This window comes from Gossypium arboreum, chromosome 5 (genome assembly GCF_025698485.1).
Source record: "Gossypium arboreum isolate Shixiya-1 chromosome 5, ASM2569848v2, whole genome shotgun sequence".
Lineage (NCBI taxonomy): Eukaryota > Viridiplantae > Streptophyta > Magnoliopsida > Malvales > Malvaceae > Gossypium > Gossypium arboreum.
In genome coordinates, this window is record NC_069074.1 from 10,895,646 (window position 1) to 10,914,770 (window position 19,125).

Here is a 19,125-nt window from a genome sequence, read left to right on the forward strand (position 1 = left end):
TTCGAGAACTTCCTTGCCCTGGTTCTTCATTTTCGTTCTTTGTTTCACTTGATCCTGACATTAGCATTCTACTTTCTGGTTTTTATGGCTCATCCTTTTGTTGTATACTTCACAATCAACAGAAACTTAAAAAGTTTTACTGCTGCAGGATTATCTTGAAAAGGTGATAATAGTTGGCTATAAAATTGCGATGGCAGAAGCAAATGTCTCAATATCAGGGGGAAATTAAAGGGTTAAATAGCTCCAAATCTCTGTTGTTTCAAAATCTATCTAGATATAAAATTCAACAACTCAGTTCAAACCATGAAAAATAAGACAAATTCAAAAAAGGAGTAAAAAATTGTCTGGGGCAATGAAAATAGCAGAGCTCATACAACCTGAAAGGTCTAGCTCACTTCCAGCCACGAACCTTCAATGCTTGCCTGTTCCTCTTCTTAACACCAGACTTGGCTACCTTTAGACTCCTGTGCACAGCACTCAACCTAGCAAGGGCTGCTTTTGTTAAATCTGGCCTGTAGTAGTTGTCTGTCACCTGAAATGTTGGAGAAGCCACTTAATTATAAAAACCGACTAGAAAAGCACCTAAAACTAGATTATCTGAATATCTGGATATCATAGAAAGATACACTAACAAAATCTCAGAATATCATTGAAAATCTATAGTAATAACAGCACAAAAACAGTGCACACTTGGCAAGTTCACACAGTAAAGTTCAGCATAAATATACACATTATTGCCCAAAGCTAGCAACATAAGCATTGAAATGACATTTTGTAACATTCAAAGCTCAGAAGCCAAGCGTAACAAGTAAATTTCATAGAAGAACCCAACAAATAGATCCTTCTTACATGTTATTGCTTCATCACTGCAAGATCTTCCAGGAAAATTTATGCTTGAATGGCAAGTAACTACACCTTTAGACAGACAAATCATTATTTAACCAAGAAATCCAACAAATTTTACTGGTTCATAGACTACACATTAGATAAAAAAAGCCAAAATAAAAAAGGCTTCCAACATGATCTTAGACAAACAATTTCTTTCCCCACACAAGACAACCTCATCATTAGCAAATTACCAATAGCAAACCCAACAAAAGAGTAGAGAAATGAGTTTCAGAAAACACTAAATATTTACCTGGTTTTTGACCGCCTTGGCCATCCTGGGGAACTCCTTTTTCATAAAGGACTTGTGAAGCAAGGTCGAAGGCTTGTTCTGCTTCTTAGTCTTGGTGGTTGCTAGCAGCACAGACTGGTCTTTGCCCCCACTTTGAATGGTGACTGTTTTCTTGTTTGCCAACCCTAAAATTACAGAGTAACTCAATTAAAAAACAAAACGTACAAAAATGTGCAGAACATGAGAAATGGAGGGGATAAAATACAATATACTAGAAAAACATCATAGCTTGTTAGTCATAAATTATATCTTCTCCGATCCTGACCATTCGGAAGATAAAAATAATAATTTTATTCTACATTTCGTTAAGAGTTTTAAATCAATTAGGATTCCCCTGAAAATCCTAGAATGTACTCAGATTAAGGAAAAATCCATTCAAGTTTTCTAGAAACCAGATCCAATTCTAAGAAATACCCAATATTTCCTTTCACGTTTCCTCGATAACTACGAATTCATATATAAATAAGCTGCTGCTGCACATGCAGAAAATACCATTTCTGCCTCACTTTTAAAGAAACGAAAAAGAAATGAAACAGAAAATAAAACTTCAGATCAAATATCCTCAAATGAAAAATAATAGTAAAAAAAAATGAAACTTTTGGATCAAAAGAATACCAGAGTGTTTGTAGGAGTGGAGGTTGTAGAGATTGTTGGGCTCTTTGCTGAACTGAAGGCTAGCAGTTCCTCTTCCAAACTGCCTCATCAAAAAGCAATTGTTCTTCTTCACTACCTCCCAAATCAACTGTCCAGGAACTGCCGCCATCTCTCTTTTCCCTGCACCTAACTGCAACAGATGCACTCAGTAAGATTAAAATCCTCCAAACAGACCAAATATCTGTATTGAGCTAAGAAAAAAAAAGAGAACCTTAGGGTTTATATATAATAAGAGGACGGAAGCGGCAGACTGAAACTAGCAAATTTAACAAATATATATGGCCTACAACTCTAGGGTTTTTACAGTTCCTTTTTAGGTTTGTTTTTGGGCTTTTTGTAGCCCAATTACTCATCAGATTTGGGAATTTTTACTCACACTTTTTTTACTCCTTAAAATTTGTTAGTGAGATATAAAAATTTCTCAGTACAATACTTTTTTTTTCATTCACATAGTGATTGTACCTAGTATATATATATATATATATATTCTATTTTCTTCTTAAATTTTTATTGCAAAACACTTTTAATCTAATTTTCTAGTGAATTCAATGTTCTAAGCATTTCAATCTTTTATTTGTTCTTTGTATCTATTCTTTTTATTACTAAAATAATTTTGTTTCGTTTATTTATCAATTCATATTTTAGAAAATAAAAATTAAGGATGTTTAAGACCTAAAAATATAATATTTAAAAATTAGATATTAGCTGAGTGCAAAGTAATTGGAGTGAAGCAAAACGCCTAGTAAACCTTAAATTTTTCTTAATTAAATAATCCTTTTTATATATTAAATAGAGTATTTAATTTTAATTGAAACCAAAATTACTTCTATTGCATTAGTAATTTAACATGAAATTTGTTTATAATTTGGGGATTAAATTTTCTCCTCAAAAGTTATATGCTTTCAATTAAAATCAAATGATAATTAAAAAAAAAAAAAAGAAGTGTATAAAAGCTTGCATTAACAAAATATACTAATTTAAAAGCTTTTTTAGTATGTTAACCGAAAACGATAATATTAAGCAAAGTTCAGAAAGGGAAGTAGGAATAAATTAACAAAGTCCCAGATGCAAAAAAAGAAAGAAAAAACAAGTAGCACAAACAAAAATTTAGGTTAGTAGGGCACTAATCAACCTGAAATTTATGAATTAAAATTAAAGGAAAAAAAAAAAACCAATATCAGGTCATGGATATTACCTCCTTTACACCCAAACTCATGTTACATTTTTCATATATACAAAGCCAGGAAAGCCTTCTTGATCTTTATCGTCCTTCATTCATACTCCTACCAGTTTTCCTTTTTCTACAACAAATTCAATGCAATTTTTCAATTGTACAACGGGGTTTGTTTTACCTGTGGAGAGAATGAATGCAAGCAAGCTGCGGCAATAGTTTTAAAATGAATCAGCCACCACTTTCACAACACGATGGATCACCACCAACTCATGGATTGCGAGATGTTAGAGGCCGGTGTGTTAGCCGTGCTGAGCCGTTCACTGCTTCATTTATCCTACTGAATACTAACTTTATAGGAACACAAGCTATTACAGGACCCTTGGGCTTCCCTGTTACCGGTTTCCTGTCACCTACACCTATCTTCTGACCAGTCAATGAAGACAGCTTCCGAGTCTTCTTAGACAATAGTCCAGATTTCTTTGCTTTTGTTGATTTACGTGGCGGGAAATGTGATTGCAGTTTCATATGCTTTCTAGGAACTCGTCCACCTGCTGATTTTCTCTTTACTAAATGACCAATTTCAGACGTTTCGGTGCCCTTAATAGGGGCTTCACAAGTCAGATTGCCATAGTGATCATCACTCAAAACTTTAACCATTAGAGGGTGACCAATTATGGCTTTTCCATTCAGCTTACTCATGAGGGAAACTAATGGAACATGCTGTGGCCGGTAGTTAGCTTTCACCTCAATCTTAACATTGTATAATGATGAATCCACAGAATAAGCTTTGCCCGGAAAATCCTTCATCTGATATCTGGAGTGAACAGTATAACGAGACTGACGGTATGGAAGTGACCTTTGAGGGCTCAGCGACTCATCAGGTAGTATTTTTACTTCTGCTATTTCCCCTCTCACACGAGGCTCCTGGGGTATGGACTTCAAGTCCTGCAAACCATCGAGCTGCACTTGAACAGCTGACTTGGACTTGGATTGCAAGCTGCAAGTGTATGGAGCAACTGATCCACCATCAACACCACCATTGCAATCAACTTTTTGATAGGAACCCTGAGACAATCCATTCAAACGCTCTATACCTGCCACAGAAGCATTTGGTTCATCATCTGCGATTAGGTATTTTCTTGAGTCGTGTATTTGATTTTTACTTATTTGTCTAGATTTCCTCTTTCCTTTCAACTGCCACTCTGCAGTTCCTTTCTCTATCCTCTGGCTAATACTAGTTGTATAAACATCCACTGATCTGGTACAGACAGACTCATTACGTCCCTCAATTTCAGCTTGCTTCCCCAAATCACCAACTTCAGGCATCTCAGATGAACAAGATACAAATATTGGAGAGAAATCTGTCAGAAACAAATGATTAATCAGTAGCAGTAGGAAAAGCTCAAAATTTCTACAGCTGCAAAAATAAAAGAGAGTAGTGCTGGAAGAGCATGCATGCATCTAGTTATACCACAAACTGGAACTTTTACAAGAAAAATCCATAAAATGAAATATTACCAGAATTAACCATGTGCTTAGATTGACATAATAGTAAAGATGATGATGATGATGAAAAATAACAACATAGTCCATGCAGAAGCAATCAGGCATATCAAATTCTATTGGTTGAGAAAGAAACAAATTCCAGTAGAAAAGGTGCATGATAAAATAAGGAAAAGAGTTCTTTAGAAACAGAGAGAATCTCATTTCTTTACTCTATTTCAACTTAGTCTTCAGGCAAATAGTGGTTCAAAAAGAACTAGCAGGATCATTCAAGTTATTGGTCCAAATTACGCCCTTAATGCCGATGCAGTTTTTAAATTCATCACCCTTTGATAGAGTGAGAGCATAAAAATCAATGCGTTAAACTTCCAATCCTATTAAATACCAACTTACAGAATTCTCATGGGTACAAAATACCCTCAAACCCAAAGAAGATTAAGTCAGCTAATCTCCAATGATATCAGTAAACAGAAGCAACAGTTTACATTCGTATCCATGGCATCTAATCCTCAGCTCAGTTAGTCATACAACAGGCTACTGCTGATTGGTCCAATTTGCTAGTTAACCAACACCCTCAGTATCAGAACAAATTGTTACTAGAAAAAATATATATGCATTAGTATTTCTGAAATCACATATGGATAGAGTTAGCTGCTTCTAGTCTGGATACTCATCCTTCATTGTTTCTTAAAGCATCAACTTCATGTCGTGCCAGGGCAGCGCAGCTGTCCTCAAGTCATCAGGTCACTAAATATTGCCTGCAGTTGATTAGTTATGGCTATTTAGAAGCCCTAAAGAGTCTAACAAGATGGATTCGAGCTATAGTTTGGTTGGTGAACAAACCTGACTAGACCTGTTGGCAAAACAGTTGGCCCGCAAATGATCACCACAACCAAAAATAAACATGAGTCCGTGTCCATGTAGTATGCATATTAATAGACAAAATCATGCAAACACAAAAAATGAGTTATGTAGTTCTCAAAGATAGAATATATAAATGTTATTATTTATTAAGACCAGAGTAACTCACAACTCACCACAAGCCACAATTAAAGCTAAATGCGGAGAGAATATCTTAATGCTCAGTTTGGGAACATGAACTTGAAAATTTTGATTTGGATTTCATTTCTTACATAAATGGTAAGAATGAAGTGCATACATTATGGACAAATTAGTTGGAATTCAATATAAAAATGGTTTGAAAAGTACAAAAATTTGAATTTGTTAAATCCAAAATTATTTTAATTCCGATTCACTATTAACTAGACATCTAACAAATCCATGGATTTGAGAAATAATCATTAAGACAAAAACAATATTCTGAAACATATGATGAACATGGTAAATTATTTAACAAGACAATCAACAACAACCTAAATTACACATCAGCTGCAACAACACCACACCCCACCCTCCAAAAAAAAAAATAACACAAAAGAAGCATAAATAAAATCCCACTTAATACAAGCACAGTTAATGAAAGCAGAAGATTATGTTTATGCACACAAGAATGATGCAGTCCTAATTAGAAATGCTACAGTTTATAAATGTTTAATTCAAGAATACCTGCAGATGGTTTATCTTCTCCAACAAATGGCACATCAAATAGCCTGCTAGAAGATTCATTCTCAGCTAACCCTGGTGTGCTGGAAATTTCTCTCTCTTTTGTCTTATTATTAGTTAAAGATGCATCAACATCAGCATCAGCAGCATGTTCAGCAGCATTTAAGGAGATGCCATTCTCGCATGAAACTCCAGTACTATCTGAGTTGTTACTATTGTTGTTGTCGTTGTTAATTACTGCAGGTGCACTTTTGGGTGATTCATTAGAATCTATTCCAGAAACCTTGCTGTCAGAAAGTCCCCTAAGGGGTGAACCACTTGAGCTTGGAATTTCATCACAAACTGGAACTGACACAACAGCTGTACTCTCCAAAACCTTGGTTAATGGTCGGCGACGGTTTTTCCTTTTCAGGAATTCATGAACATTTGCCACTTGAGATCTCTTTCTTTTCAGTGATAATGAATGATTTCTGCTACCATTCATTGGACCTCCATTAGACAAGCAATGTCCAGAATTTGGTCCATAGAATGAACCATTATCTTGTTGAACTAGCTCGGGTGCCCCTGCAGCCTGTGATTTTCTTTTTGGTCCTACACCCATACCTAGATCCTCAAGTCCTCTCATGCGCTTGATTCTTTCAGATCCATCATCCTCAGAATCATTTGGGGTTTTTCTTCTCTTGATCAGCTTAGAGTGCCCCTTAGTACCATTAATGTGATTAGGCTCTTCAAAGGATATGCCAGACTGTGATAATTCTGGAGCTGAATCTGAGTTATCCTCAGATTCACTCATTTCATCAGATGTATCCTCATTTTCTTTCCCAGAATGTGACATGCTTGTTGGTGATTCTCTGGCCAAACTACCCTGGTCACCACCAGAATTATCTTTTCTAGAGAAATAACCTGGATGATCCTTCCCTAAACGTGAACTCTCAATCTCAAGAGCGTGAAGAATAGCATCTTCTCTTCGAGCATATTTCACTGCTTTCTTGCTAGAATTTGCTGCTGAAGCCTTTGCTTTCTCAATACATTCATTATATTCTCCACAACGGAAGGCCTTCACCCTCTTGGACTTTTCAAGATTATACCAGTCCCTAAAACCAAGAAAGAAAGAAATATAGTAAAAAAAAAAAAAAAGTAATAAAACTAGCTCCAAGCACAGTAATCTCTTTCTACGTGGTGATGATCATTTGAGCAACATATTGTAGCCTTCAAAGATGAATCTTTCTGAAGAAATCTTTTATTTAATGGAAGGAGGATTCAATCATTTAGAAATTGGAAGAAGAAAAATGCAGCAGCAGCAGTGCTTTACTCATAAATCATAAAGCATGGAACAAGGTCTAAAGAAATATGATGGGGATATAAAGGTAAAACCCTCAACCTAATTAATTTGTCATTATCTAGAAAGGAAAAAAACAGTCATATATTCAAAACCACAATTGTGACAAGTTATGGTTACAAACTCTACTACAGTGTGACAGAACAAACACTCAACTACTGAACTGATTAAGAAATTTATCTTCAGAGAACCAATGCCTATTAGCTACAACATTTATAAATGGCTATTAGAGAGTAAAATTCATAAAATCAGCAATGCTAAATGACAAAAACTTTGTCTCAAGTCACCAAAAGCTAAATTTTTGACTAGTAAAAAAGGAGACACAAGATTTTATTCAAAAGACAGTACCTCATGAGTTAAATGGTTCTCTAAAAGCACAAACATCAAGCTTAATGCAACAGAACCATGTATACTCCACTTTCTACCCTATGTTACCACCAAAACCATAGATACCAACATAAAAGTGCAAGATATGGGCTGTAACGACAAGCTTGCAATCTTCTCCTCAAAATGGAACCATATATAAATATATATTTTTGTGTGTGAAATATTTCCCCTTTTTTCAGCATATTATTGATTAAGCAATATAAAAATGACAAAACTGTCAAAACTACTAAACAAATAAGCTTGAATATAAGAAAACTACTATAAAGAATCATAAATAGTAATGCAAGCTATTAAACCTCTTCAAATGAAATCTGAAAAGTTATTAAGAGATTAAAAAAAGGGGGCTCACACGCTTGCATCTTCACGACCAAGAAGCTTAACAGGGGTACCGGATCTTGGAGAAACCAAACAACCCTCGGAGAGCTCGTCAAGGCCCATAATCCGACCCGGCCACCAAGAACCGTTTCTGCGTCGGACCCAAACCAAGCCACCCACCGACGCATCAATGCCCTTTATGTTGGGCTCATCGGGGCTCCCCATCAGAAACCCCCTCCAGCAAAATCCTCCAAAGAAAATAAATGGTACAAAAAAAATCCGATCTTTCAAATTCAATCCTTAAACTCCGTTTTGAAGCAGACCCAATACTCTAAAACAGCCAAAATAATCGATTGCTTGAACAAATGTATACGCACTCGAAACCCTGAATTAAAAAAAACAAAAATAATTAGAAATAAGAACAAAAAAACTTAATCCCACATGCAACTTAAAATCCAGAAAAAAAAAATACAAACAAAGATGAGCCCATAAAAGAAAGTCGTAAAAGAGAGATTAAAAACCTACGCTTGAAGGGGTTTATGAACGAAAAAGGATCTAAGTGTAGTGAAAGACAGACGCAGTTAAACAACCAAAAAGAAAAAAAAAAAAGATCTGGGGAAATTTTTTTTTCTCTTATTCTGATTTGAAGATTAGTTTTTGGTTCCTTGCTCACTTTCCTTAAATAAATTTCAGTTTTTCTGGGCTTTTCTGGAAAGATTTCCTTGTGCATGTTCACTTTTTATCCATTTTTGGTCAAAGATTTTTACGGGCTTTTTTTTTTTTATTTGGCAAAATGTATGAGGAGAGTGAAAAGAGCGAGAGATAATGAGATTAATAGTGAAGAAGAGAGCCTTTGAGAAGAAAAACGCTGAAAGAAAGGCTTCTGCTTGGATCATCAAATAAAAATAAAAATAAGAAAACTTACCCTTTTTTTCCCTTGGCGTTTTGGGTTGAAGCTTGTGAGAGGAAAGATATGAAAATTATATTAAGAAATAAAATATAAGAACTATTTTGGTAACTGTACGCACATTGGCATCATAGGAATCTTTCTAACCGTGGGATAAGATTTGTTCATTACAAATGAACAATCAAACGGTGATGATTACATTTGAAGATGGCATGTAATTTAGATTAAATGATGGCCCAATATATTTATCAACACATTTATTAAATATAAAAATATATAATTTTGATTGAAATGGTAAAATTAAATATAAAAATATTATTTAAGTTGTGATGTATTTTATTAGATTTTATATAAAAATGTAAAAATAAGAATAAAAATATCTTCAATTAATATTTATTATCTTATAAAATGATATTGTTTTTGATAATTTACAGTTAAAAAAGAAAGAGTAGTGAAAATTACTACATAATTGCTAAAACTTATATACAAAATTTTAAAATTTATATAAAAAACATAAATTACACATTTTTCTTTTACTAATGAATGTGGTATTTTAATAATTTTCAATTGAATTAATGTCTTATTAATCTATAACATCAATTTAGTTAAGAATTTTATAATAATTATTATTATATTTTTATTAATTTTAGTTTGATTGTATAATTTTTTATAATAATTATTCTTTATAATAATATATTATTCTATATTACAATTTTTTTATCGACAACAATAACCATAACGTGTATTATTTATTAAATTAGTTCTTTATAATAATTTATTGTCCCAAATTTTAGTCAAATTAATTCTATTATTACGTGAAATAAAAATATAAAAATTTAGTTAATATATTATTTCAATAAAATGTTAAAATTTTATATAAAAACATATTAATCATATTTTATTAAATAAATATATTTAATAAATGAAATTACATTAGTAAGGTTTATTAAAGATACAATTTAAATCTCACTAATTAATATCATTATTACTATATTATAGTTTTAAAATTTGAAATTAAAAAATAATTTAAATATCAAATATTGTTATAAGTATATAAAATCACCTCTATATAACAACCCAAAATTTAGTAAACAAATAGGGCTGTTATTAAAAAAAAAGTTGACTATATATAATAACTTTAAAATGATTTTATGTCTTTTTTGTTTTTTCTTTTGCATGTTTCATCAATCTCTTTTTCACTCTATGTTTAATAATAATGGTAATCAATTAGTTTTATATAAACTAATTTAACGATTTCAACTCAACTTTAATAAAATAATTAAATTAAACATAAATATGAAATACTCAGATATATATTTAACGAAAAAATCAAAATATTTAATTTAATATGTAATTAAAAATTCATTATTTTGCAATTAAAATGGAAAAAGTACATAAACAAAATAAACAATACATAGATATATGATATTATGATAATAACGGTTAATGAGATTTTCTTCCAACCTAAAGGAGAAGTAAATATTGTTGATTCTATATGAGAGTAAATGTGTTTTACCTAGAAAATAATATACATTTTTTGTTGAAGCTAGAGTATCTATAGTTAGTCATAGTATTAATCTTTTTGTTGCATTTATTTTTCATCATAAAATATGTTGTACTCGTAAAAATGAAAATCGAATTTAAGTGGGAAGGTACCAATCCGACGTCTGGTTTTAAAAATATATAGGGTTTTCAACATGTGAGGGTAGCCACTGGCCAGCTTTTTAGTTTATTTGTAAACCTACTTTTCCAAAAATAAAGAACATTTTTATTCTAAAGGGATGAAATGCGCCTAGTAAGCTATGGCGCCATGAATCATGTAACTTGTGAGCGCATCGATTCATTTCCTGAACTCGTTGAACCTCCTAAAAAAAAAAAAAAGGATCCATTTCCTGAACTCCGCGTCATGTCCGGTCCGGAAGAGGAAAAAGGAAAATGTTCTGATTTGGGACAAACAGTTGTACGTTATTTTTTCTTACAATTCGTCTTCAATCTAATTGCATGTAGTGGGTCCCCCAAATCTACGGCTCTAAAAGAACGTGCCTTCATGCTGATGATGATTAGGAACTTATGATTCCGATTTTCTGATCAACGGCTCTTATTAGGCAATTAAGCATTGATTAGTGATTGCCTACCCCTTTTTTTCCTACAAAATTTATATTTTGAAGAGAGTTGTAAAACAATTTTTTTATTCAATTAAATTTTAATGTTCTTTTTCCGAGCTGAATCAAAGGCATAAAAGCAGAAGCAAACCCAAAAACAAAATGCATAAAAGGAATGTTATCCCAAATTCACAACCATGACTGTTTTTTTTTTTTTTTTTTGATTCAATAAGAATGCCTAAAAAATAAAATTTTGCAATTCTGTTGCCAATCTAGTCTTTGAGAGTGCTCATTCAACGATCTCAAATTGCATAATTAAGTTTTTACCCCCTCTTTCTTAGTATTCAATTATCTTTTTTTATGTGTTCATCTATGCAATTTGATTTTGTTTCTTTAACGTGTAATACGAAGCGATAAAGCTTTTCTTTTTTACCCAGCAGCTGTAACAATGGCATTGCTTTTTGGGTGAGATGGAATTGATATGGAGGTTTTGGGGTTAGGTTTTGTAAGATGTAATGAAATTTACTTCATAATGATCGATGTTTTAAAATCTAAGCTACTATCAGTAGTGAAGCAAATTAAATGTAAAAGTACAGACTTCAGAGAATCTCAAGCACATAATAGCTGCTCAACCTTATAAATCACCGATCAACCATCAAAACTGTAAGGGCACTAACAAATACTTTAAGGACATGAAAGTATGGAATATGATCGGCTTAACGTTTAGTGATATTGATTAAACCTTATTCGATCAACTTATAGAAGAATCCGGTGCTGTGTTGAGATTGGTTTATGATATTCTTCCTTTAACGTTAATTCATTTATCTATGTTTATAGACCATGTACAGGAGCAGGAAATGGAAATTGAACCCCTAGGAGCAATACTTATGTATGAATTAAAAGGTCATTCTGCCTTTACTTTGTTGAACTCATGTTTTTTTTTTTCGCCTGCTAAAACTTCCCATCATCTCCTGACTTGTAATGATTGTAGCTTTTATATCAGAAATTCACTCTGGTGAGAGTGGACTAAGCACTTCCAATAGATGCTTCCAAATAAGATTTAACTCCTCAGGTGCGTTAAGTCATCGGCATTTTTTTCTTTTTTCTTTTTTTGTTATTCTGGCTTTTATGGTGACATTAAACTTGCATGGACTAGTAGAGGTAGAGTTGTTTGCTGAGTGGCAACAATGCACCTTTAAATGATTAAGAATGTTTGCATACTTAGTTTCTGCTTCTATATGGTTATTTCTTTTCCATGATCCTTATACTTGACAACTAATTGTCCCATTTGTGTTTGACAGGATGAGGACACAGATCAATCAACACCAGGTTATTCTTTTGATATAATCCAACAAATTGTGGTTTGTGATATTTATCATCTGCCACATTTATACGCAGACATGGAGAAATAAATTTATAACATCAAATTTGATTCAATTTATTGCTTTTATGAATTTTAATTGCCGCCTTTTGTTCGGGATCTGAACTTATTGCCCAAACTTCTGTTGCAGTTCAGCTGGCTTTGATTTTCTCGCATACAGAAAAATATCCAGATGAGCCTCCACTTCTGAATGTAAAAAGTTTAGTATGTCCTTTCAGTGCAATGTGTTGATATGCATGCCTCCATTTATAAGCATGTTTGTGATTGTCCCCGTTCACCCAAATGATCCGAGAGAAATTTTTGTTCCTTTTGTTTGAAGCTCATATCTGCATTGCTCCACGGGGAGTATGGAGAAGTTTTTAATCCAATAATTGTGCCATAAATTAGGAAGGTGATTATGAATCTTAGCTATTAGGCAGAACAGTCTGCCATCCTTTTTCCCTTAAAATTTCCCATAACTAGCAAAATCTTAATGTTTCCTTGATCTCAATGGGTGTTCCCTTATCCGATCTGAGATTGTTCCAGCAAACAACTGACTTTTTCTTACTAACTTCAGTTGTGTTTTTAATATTCAGTTAGAGCTACATGTTTCATGAATTGTAAAATCATGCCTTCTGTTATCCATGAAATTAATTCTTCAAAAGTGGCTTTTGTCCTTCTATTTTCAAACACGGTTTCGCTTCAAGCAACCTTATGCAAATGGCTGCAGTAACATGTCAATATAAGCATTTTATCCTTACAGACAAGCTTGTGTGCGTTCTTTATTGTGGACTCTAACTGATACAATTACTCAGACTAAAATACACTAACCATATTCTGAATGTAATTAATTATGAATATTGACGTTGTTTAACATCTTTCATGATCATGGATATCAGGCACTGAATCAGTTTTTTCCTAGTTGCTTTCTGATTAATCCATCTACTGAAATTGAATGGGCTTTGTCTTGATCATTTGGGGTATTGTTTGAAAGACACATTCTTTACCCCTCACGATCTTGTTCTTTTTTATGAACTTCATAAAATAACCTGCATTTTCTGTTTTCTGTTTCAGTATACGAGGAATACAATCCAGTGACCTGAAAGTTTTGAAGCTAAAGCTTGAACAGGAGGTGACCTTGGAACTTTTAATTTTCTCTTTGATTCTATATAAAGCTTACAGGAAATATTCTTCGATAAGTTCTGTTTTCTCTAGAGTCAGTATCATGTCTTTCCCAAGCCCATGTCATTACAAACCAATAAATGTAAAGCCTACTGATTGGGAACCGTTAAAGAAGCTCAAGTGTTCCTTTCTAGTGGCTTCTTGAGTGTTATTTTTAGATCATATGCCTCTTATCAATTTTTTTCTTATGGCAATACAGCTTAATTGGTCCATGTTGTGCTGATTCTCACTTCATTTCGTGCCTTCATGCATCTGAAAATCTTGGAATGGCCATGATTTACACTTTGGTCTCATCAGCCAAGGAATGGTTATCTGAGAGATATGGCCAAGATGCTTGTCCTGACAATGCTGAAGAAGAAGAGGCTGCCAAAGATGAGGTGTGACCATTTATCGTGTTTTCAAGAAAATATTACTTTTAATTTTGAGCATATTTTACCTAACTATTTGCATTCCTATATTGCTGTGCACCTGCTAGTTGCACGCAATGCTATGTCCATGGACTCATGTACGCGCATAGGTCTGTAGATAGAACGCTTAATGCCAATTGGTCAATTCCTGTAAGAATGCCCAAGCTTATCTAACAAAGCTGCATTGTGATCCATTTTTTGTTTGGATCAGTTTGATACAGGCTTAATGTATCTACTTTGTAAACCCAATAAGAACAACATAAAACAATTTATGATCACAAATCAGAATGCTTCAAGTTGGAGATCACTAGGTTTTCTCTTAATAGTAAATATTAGTCTTTATGCAGGAGGAACTATATCATCGGACCTTTTCCTTTCAGGTAATTGTTCCGCATGGAGAACCTGTTACTGTTGATACATTTTCAGCATGGAGAGAAAGGTTTGAGGCAGAGTTGGCACTAGAGCGGGCCAAGTGAGTTTGATAGCCGAATGTTTTTTGTGCATATGTGGATGTTCACTCGCACATTACTTTTTTCTTAGGTTTTTATTCTCAAATCTGCAAGTTTGGCACCGTAAACATGTTAAAGTTCCTTGTTATCAGTATTGTGTAAAAAATGCCTTGCTAAAGAAGTGCTTGACCTGGAACAAGATGTACATGCACATGTGCATGCGCTGTCAGTTTCTTATCTTGGCAGTATGGGACTTAAATGGTACCTGTGTCTTGCTTGCTAGTACATCTACTCGATGTTCCCATAAAGGTGTCAGATTACAGTTTACTAATTAAGGAATATTTAAGTGTATCAGATAGGATTCTGTAAATATTTTACTGATTACTATCCCTAATTTTAAGGCTGTTTTTTTAGACAGCATCCCTAGAGTTAGTCTGTTTCCTAGTATAGAGTTTCCTAAGTTAGGCTTACTATGTGTATAAATATTTATGTAATGTCTTATGAATAAAATGGAATAGAAAAAGCCTGTTCTTAACATGGTATCCGAGCCAGGTTTTTAGCTCAAATTCTGGGATTTTTTTTCTTTGTCTGGCAACTTCTTCTCATTCCCGATCAACCTCGGGCTATTGCACTTTCCTAGGAGGCAATCTTGTGACTTGGAGGAGTAAAAAACAGAATGTTGTGGCTAGATCTAGTGCAGAAGCTGAATTTAGGGCGATGGCTCTTGGAATTTGTGAGCTATTATGGCTAAAAATTATTTTGGAAGATTTGAAGATCAAGTGGGAAGGTCCAATGAAGTTGTATTGTGATAATAAGTCTGCTATCAATATTGCACATAATCCAGTTCAACATGATCGTACGAAGCACGTTGAGGTTGACAGACATTTTATAAAGGAAAAACTGGACAGTGGCTTAATTTGCACTCCATTTGTGTCCACTGATGGTCAACTAGCAGACATACTTACCAAAGGGTTGTCTGGAAAGTTATTTCAGAAACTAGTAAGCAAGCTGAGAATGGATGATATCCACTTCCCAGCTTGAGGGGGAGTGTCAGATTACAATTTACTAATTAAGGAATATTTAAGTGTATCAGATAGGATTCTGTAAATATTTTACTGATTACTATCCCTAACTTTAAGGCTGTTTTTTTAGACAGCATCCCTAGAGTTAGTCTATTTCCTAGTATAGAGTTTCCTAAGTTAGGCTTACTATGTGTATAAATATTTATGTAATGTCTTATGAATAAAATGGAATAGAAAAAGCCTGTTCTTAACAAAAGGTTCCATGTCACCAGGGATAAAATGGAAATAACTGAAATGCAGTTTCTGTCCTCGTTCTACACTTAGAAACACAATTCGCGTCATGGAGATCTTACGTGAGAAAGAAGAAAAAAAATCCTGGAGATGTTTCCATATAACCTTGCTTTATGGTTAATTAAAAACAAAGGCACTTAGATTAGAGTGTGACATATAGTTTGATATAATTTTTTTTCTAGGACTGCATTACTTGAACTTGGGTTTAATGGAATACTTGGGTACATCTGCAACATGCAGATTTTGCCTTTTTGCTAAGTTTTCCCTTATATTTTGAGGATCATGCCTCATACCCACATTCACTTTGGGCCTTTAGTTCTCTGATATGTATGATAATAATAACAATAGCAACAATCATAACTGGGTCATCCATATAGCTTCGACTAGGAAATAATCCTGTGCTAGTTTCTCTCTTATAGTTCAGTGAACGAAGAGTTTCCTTGATTTTTTGTATGCATCAAATCTCAGGCTAATTCCCGAGTCTGCTCTCACGGCACCCAAAGAGAAGAAGCTCATAGGCAGGCAGTGGTTTGAAAATGGAAGAGCTAGTGCGGTAACTATACTTCCTAATTTTTCCTCTTTATAACATTGTAGAAACAAAACATTGTAACCATGTATTTTGTGGGATTCCAGGAAATAAAAGAACATTGTTGTTTCCTTTCAATTGGCTAATAATCTCTGAAAATAAGGTTGGATTTGGATGGTCTATTTCCAGTTCTGTACCCCTTGATTGATAATTCTTTCTCTAATATATATGTCCACCACGTTAAGAAAATAACATAATCAATAACTGTATTAAGTCATAACTTTCCCCTATGTTGAATCTGAGACTTAGTTATGCGATATAATAATAATAAAAGAACATGAGACTCAATGAAGGCATGTTAGTATTAAACAATATAATGTATATGCATGATGAGAAGTCTATTTAACATTATTCAGACAAAGATGAACTGGATTAATGGTGGAAAGCAGTCATGATTCAATGAAGAACGAATACAGGGTGATATTGATAAAATTTGTCTGTTTTATTCATAAAAGGTGCATCTTTAATATAGTGACTTTCTCTTCTGCAGAAAGGTGCAACTCCAGTGAGAGAAGGATATGACGAGGAAGACGAGGAAGACATTGATTTGGACAACAATGACTTTGAAGGTGATGGCAGACCAGACTATTTAGTACTTGATTGTGCCATGAACATTATTTTGATTTATGCTTTCATAATTATGATTTTTTCAAGTAAAACTGAAGCCAGAAGTGTTAGCAAATTAGAAGAAAGAAACTGTCTGATCACTTTGGATTACTGCAGATGATGAAGAAGATATGCTTGATCACTATCTAGCTGAGAAGCCGGATACATCCTCTCTCTCTTCAAAGAGAACTGCCTAAGAGAAAATGTCTCCTATTTGAAAACTTATGATGGAGCAATTCCTGGCAACTGGAGTTTTGCATTTTCTATGTATTTTGGGCCTTTTTTTTTTCTCTTTGAAAACTTGATTGTGAGTGGGAGCTATAGCTTCTTGATTAGAAACTTGCCGTCTTTTACATATTAATTATAGTAGCTAGGATGGACCTTCATTGAAGGAAAGCAATTTATGTTGCATCATTGAGGTACTGTTATAAAGCTTCAGCTATAATGTAAAATATAACCCAATTTTGCTTAATATTAAAGATCAAAACAGAATTTTCATGTCTTTTTAGTGGTCATGAACTTCTATTTATTTGGCAGTGCAACTCAAATTTCTGTTTTGCATTGCAAACTCTATGCTCATTCCTGATTCGTCAAATGTAAGTACTCACAGAACGTTTACCAAGAAAAGTGTTAGGGAAAAAAAAAGCATGTACATATGTCAAGCGACACTGCTAACGATATGTGTCGAGACTTGAGTTCTAAGCCCGTACGGTTCTTAAACCCGAGGATGAGGCCCACGGACCGTAACATCGGAGTGATCACATTAGAGATTATGTTTCACTCAATGCATTTGACAGAAAAACAACTAGGAAAGAAAAGAGTGCATGATCTTTAAGAGTCACAACATTTTCATGGTAACCAATTTTCATTGCAGGTAGAGTTTCAGCTGCAAACTCTAACTTCTCAAATCCCACACCATAAAATCCAACCACATTTTCTGGTTTCGTTAATTTGAGACTTATGCTTCTGACGGTTTTTGTTGCTAAAGAAGTGAAAATGCTTTCCGATTCATTGCTGATTTTCTTAGCCAGCTCAGTTCTGTGGGCAATACAAGGGGTAGTCATTCATGCAGCTAGTGGTAGCTCAGAATACTATGAACCAGATCCCTTCACATGCAACCGTCATCCAGACTTTCCTAACGCAACACAGTCACCGGTGCCGCCACCTCAGTTTCCGTTCTTTCCTCTTACCAATGGATCTCCACCTTTTGCAATGCTTTCCACTTATTCTGCTGAGCCTAGTGAAATTCAGTCATGTGAGTCACAGTTGCAGTCTGTTGAAGCTTGCTTCCAAGACCTTGTCAATGTGTTTTTGACTAACGAGCTGAACGTTGGACCAGCATGTTGCAAATCAATAACAGCGATCAAACAAGGTTGCTTGGATAGCTTATTTCCACCCTTCGTTGTTGACTTATTTGGCCTTTACATCAAGGAACTTTGTTCTGCTGCTCCATCTCTTGCACTGTTTTCCTAGAATTTTTTATCTCTAGGGATAAACATCCATTTACTGTGTACCTTTAAAGGTTTGAATAAAGCTTCTTTGGTCCAGTGCTTTAATGGTATCCTACAAAGAGAGGATTGCGGTTACCATAACAAGCAACCTCCTCCTTTCTTTTTTTTTATGAAAGAAGAAAGCTCTAATATTAAAAATGGGGTTTGGGGATTTCTTGAAATAGAAACAGTGTGAGCAAAACACATTGGGTCCATTTTTAGATTGTCCAAATACGCTTGTTCATTGCTTGATTACCACTCCTAGTTTACTCCAGCATATTTTAACATTAGACGTCACTAACACCATTTTAAAGATTAAACAAATTTTAATTGTCATAAAAAATAATAAAAAGGGATAAAAAAGAAATGAAAATAGCAAGACATACCTTGGGAGATGGGAATCGGGAAGCACGTCAACCGGCAAAGGAAGCGTTTGATAATGAAGAAAGCCGGTTCTGGGTAGAGGAAGCTCAGGCAAACGTGGCAGAGATATGCGCGGCGGATAGGTGGCGGACTGACCGACCAGACTATTGCAAGTTCGAATTGGTTCGAGGAGAAGCAGCTGTGAGCTGTGTATATGGAACTGATGAAACGGGCGCTGGAATGAAGAT

At 34.2% G+C, this 19,125-nt stretch overlaps 2 protein-coding genes, 1 non-coding gene and 1 pseudogene across 5 annotated transcripts; 1 reads left to right on the plus strand and 3 right to left on the minus strand.

The window, feature by feature from the left end:
* Positions 1-214: 214 nt before the first annotated feature.
* On the minus strand, positions 215-2,160 carry LOC108453866 (60S ribosomal protein L28-1-like). Its single transcript, XM_017752217.2, has 4 exons — positions 2,043-2,160; positions 1,793-1,961; positions 1,139-1,302; positions 215-532 (listed from the first exon to the last, which is right to left on the minus strand). Exons 2-4 carry the CDS (start codon positions 1,938-1,940, stop codon positions 392-394), a joined length of 453 nt encoding a protein of 150 aa, XP_017607706.1. The 5' UTR covers positions 1,941-1,961; positions 2,043-2,160; the 3' UTR covers positions 215-391.
* On the minus strand, positions 784-873 carry LOC128293616 (small nucleolar RNA R24). The gene has a single exon (XR_008283796.1). It is a non-coding gene; the product is annotated as a small nucleolar RNA R24 (small nucleolar RNA).
* Positions 2,161-2,937: 777 nt separating the features above from the next.
* On the minus strand, positions 2,938-9,206 carry LOC108453390 (uncharacterized protein At1g51745). 3 transcript variants are annotated; one of them, XM_017751461.2, is made up of 4 exons: positions 9,038-9,206; positions 8,147-8,497; positions 6,075-7,165; positions 2,938-4,366 (listed from the first exon to the last, which is right to left on the minus strand). In XM_017751461.2, exons 2-4 carry the CDS (start codon positions 8,335-8,337, stop codon positions 3,273-3,275), a joined length of 2,376 nt encoding a protein of 791 aa, XP_017606950.1. In that variant the 5' UTR covers positions 8,338-8,497; positions 9,038-9,206; the 3' UTR covers positions 2,938-3,272. The 3 variants fall into 3 exon arrangements, with proteins under 3 accessions (XP_017606950.1, XP_017606951.1, XP_017606952.1); XM_017751462.2 differs by lacking the exon at positions 9,038-9,206 and adding an exon at positions 8,638-9,030; XM_017751463.2 differs by lacking the exon at positions 9,038-9,206 and adding an exon at positions 8,634-9,030.
* Positions 9,207-10,805: 1,599 nt separating this feature from the next.
* On the plus strand, positions 10,806-17,490 carry LOC108451205 (uncharacterized; annotated as a pseudogene).
* The last annotated feature ends 1,635 nt before the right edge of the window (positions 17,491-19,125 follow it).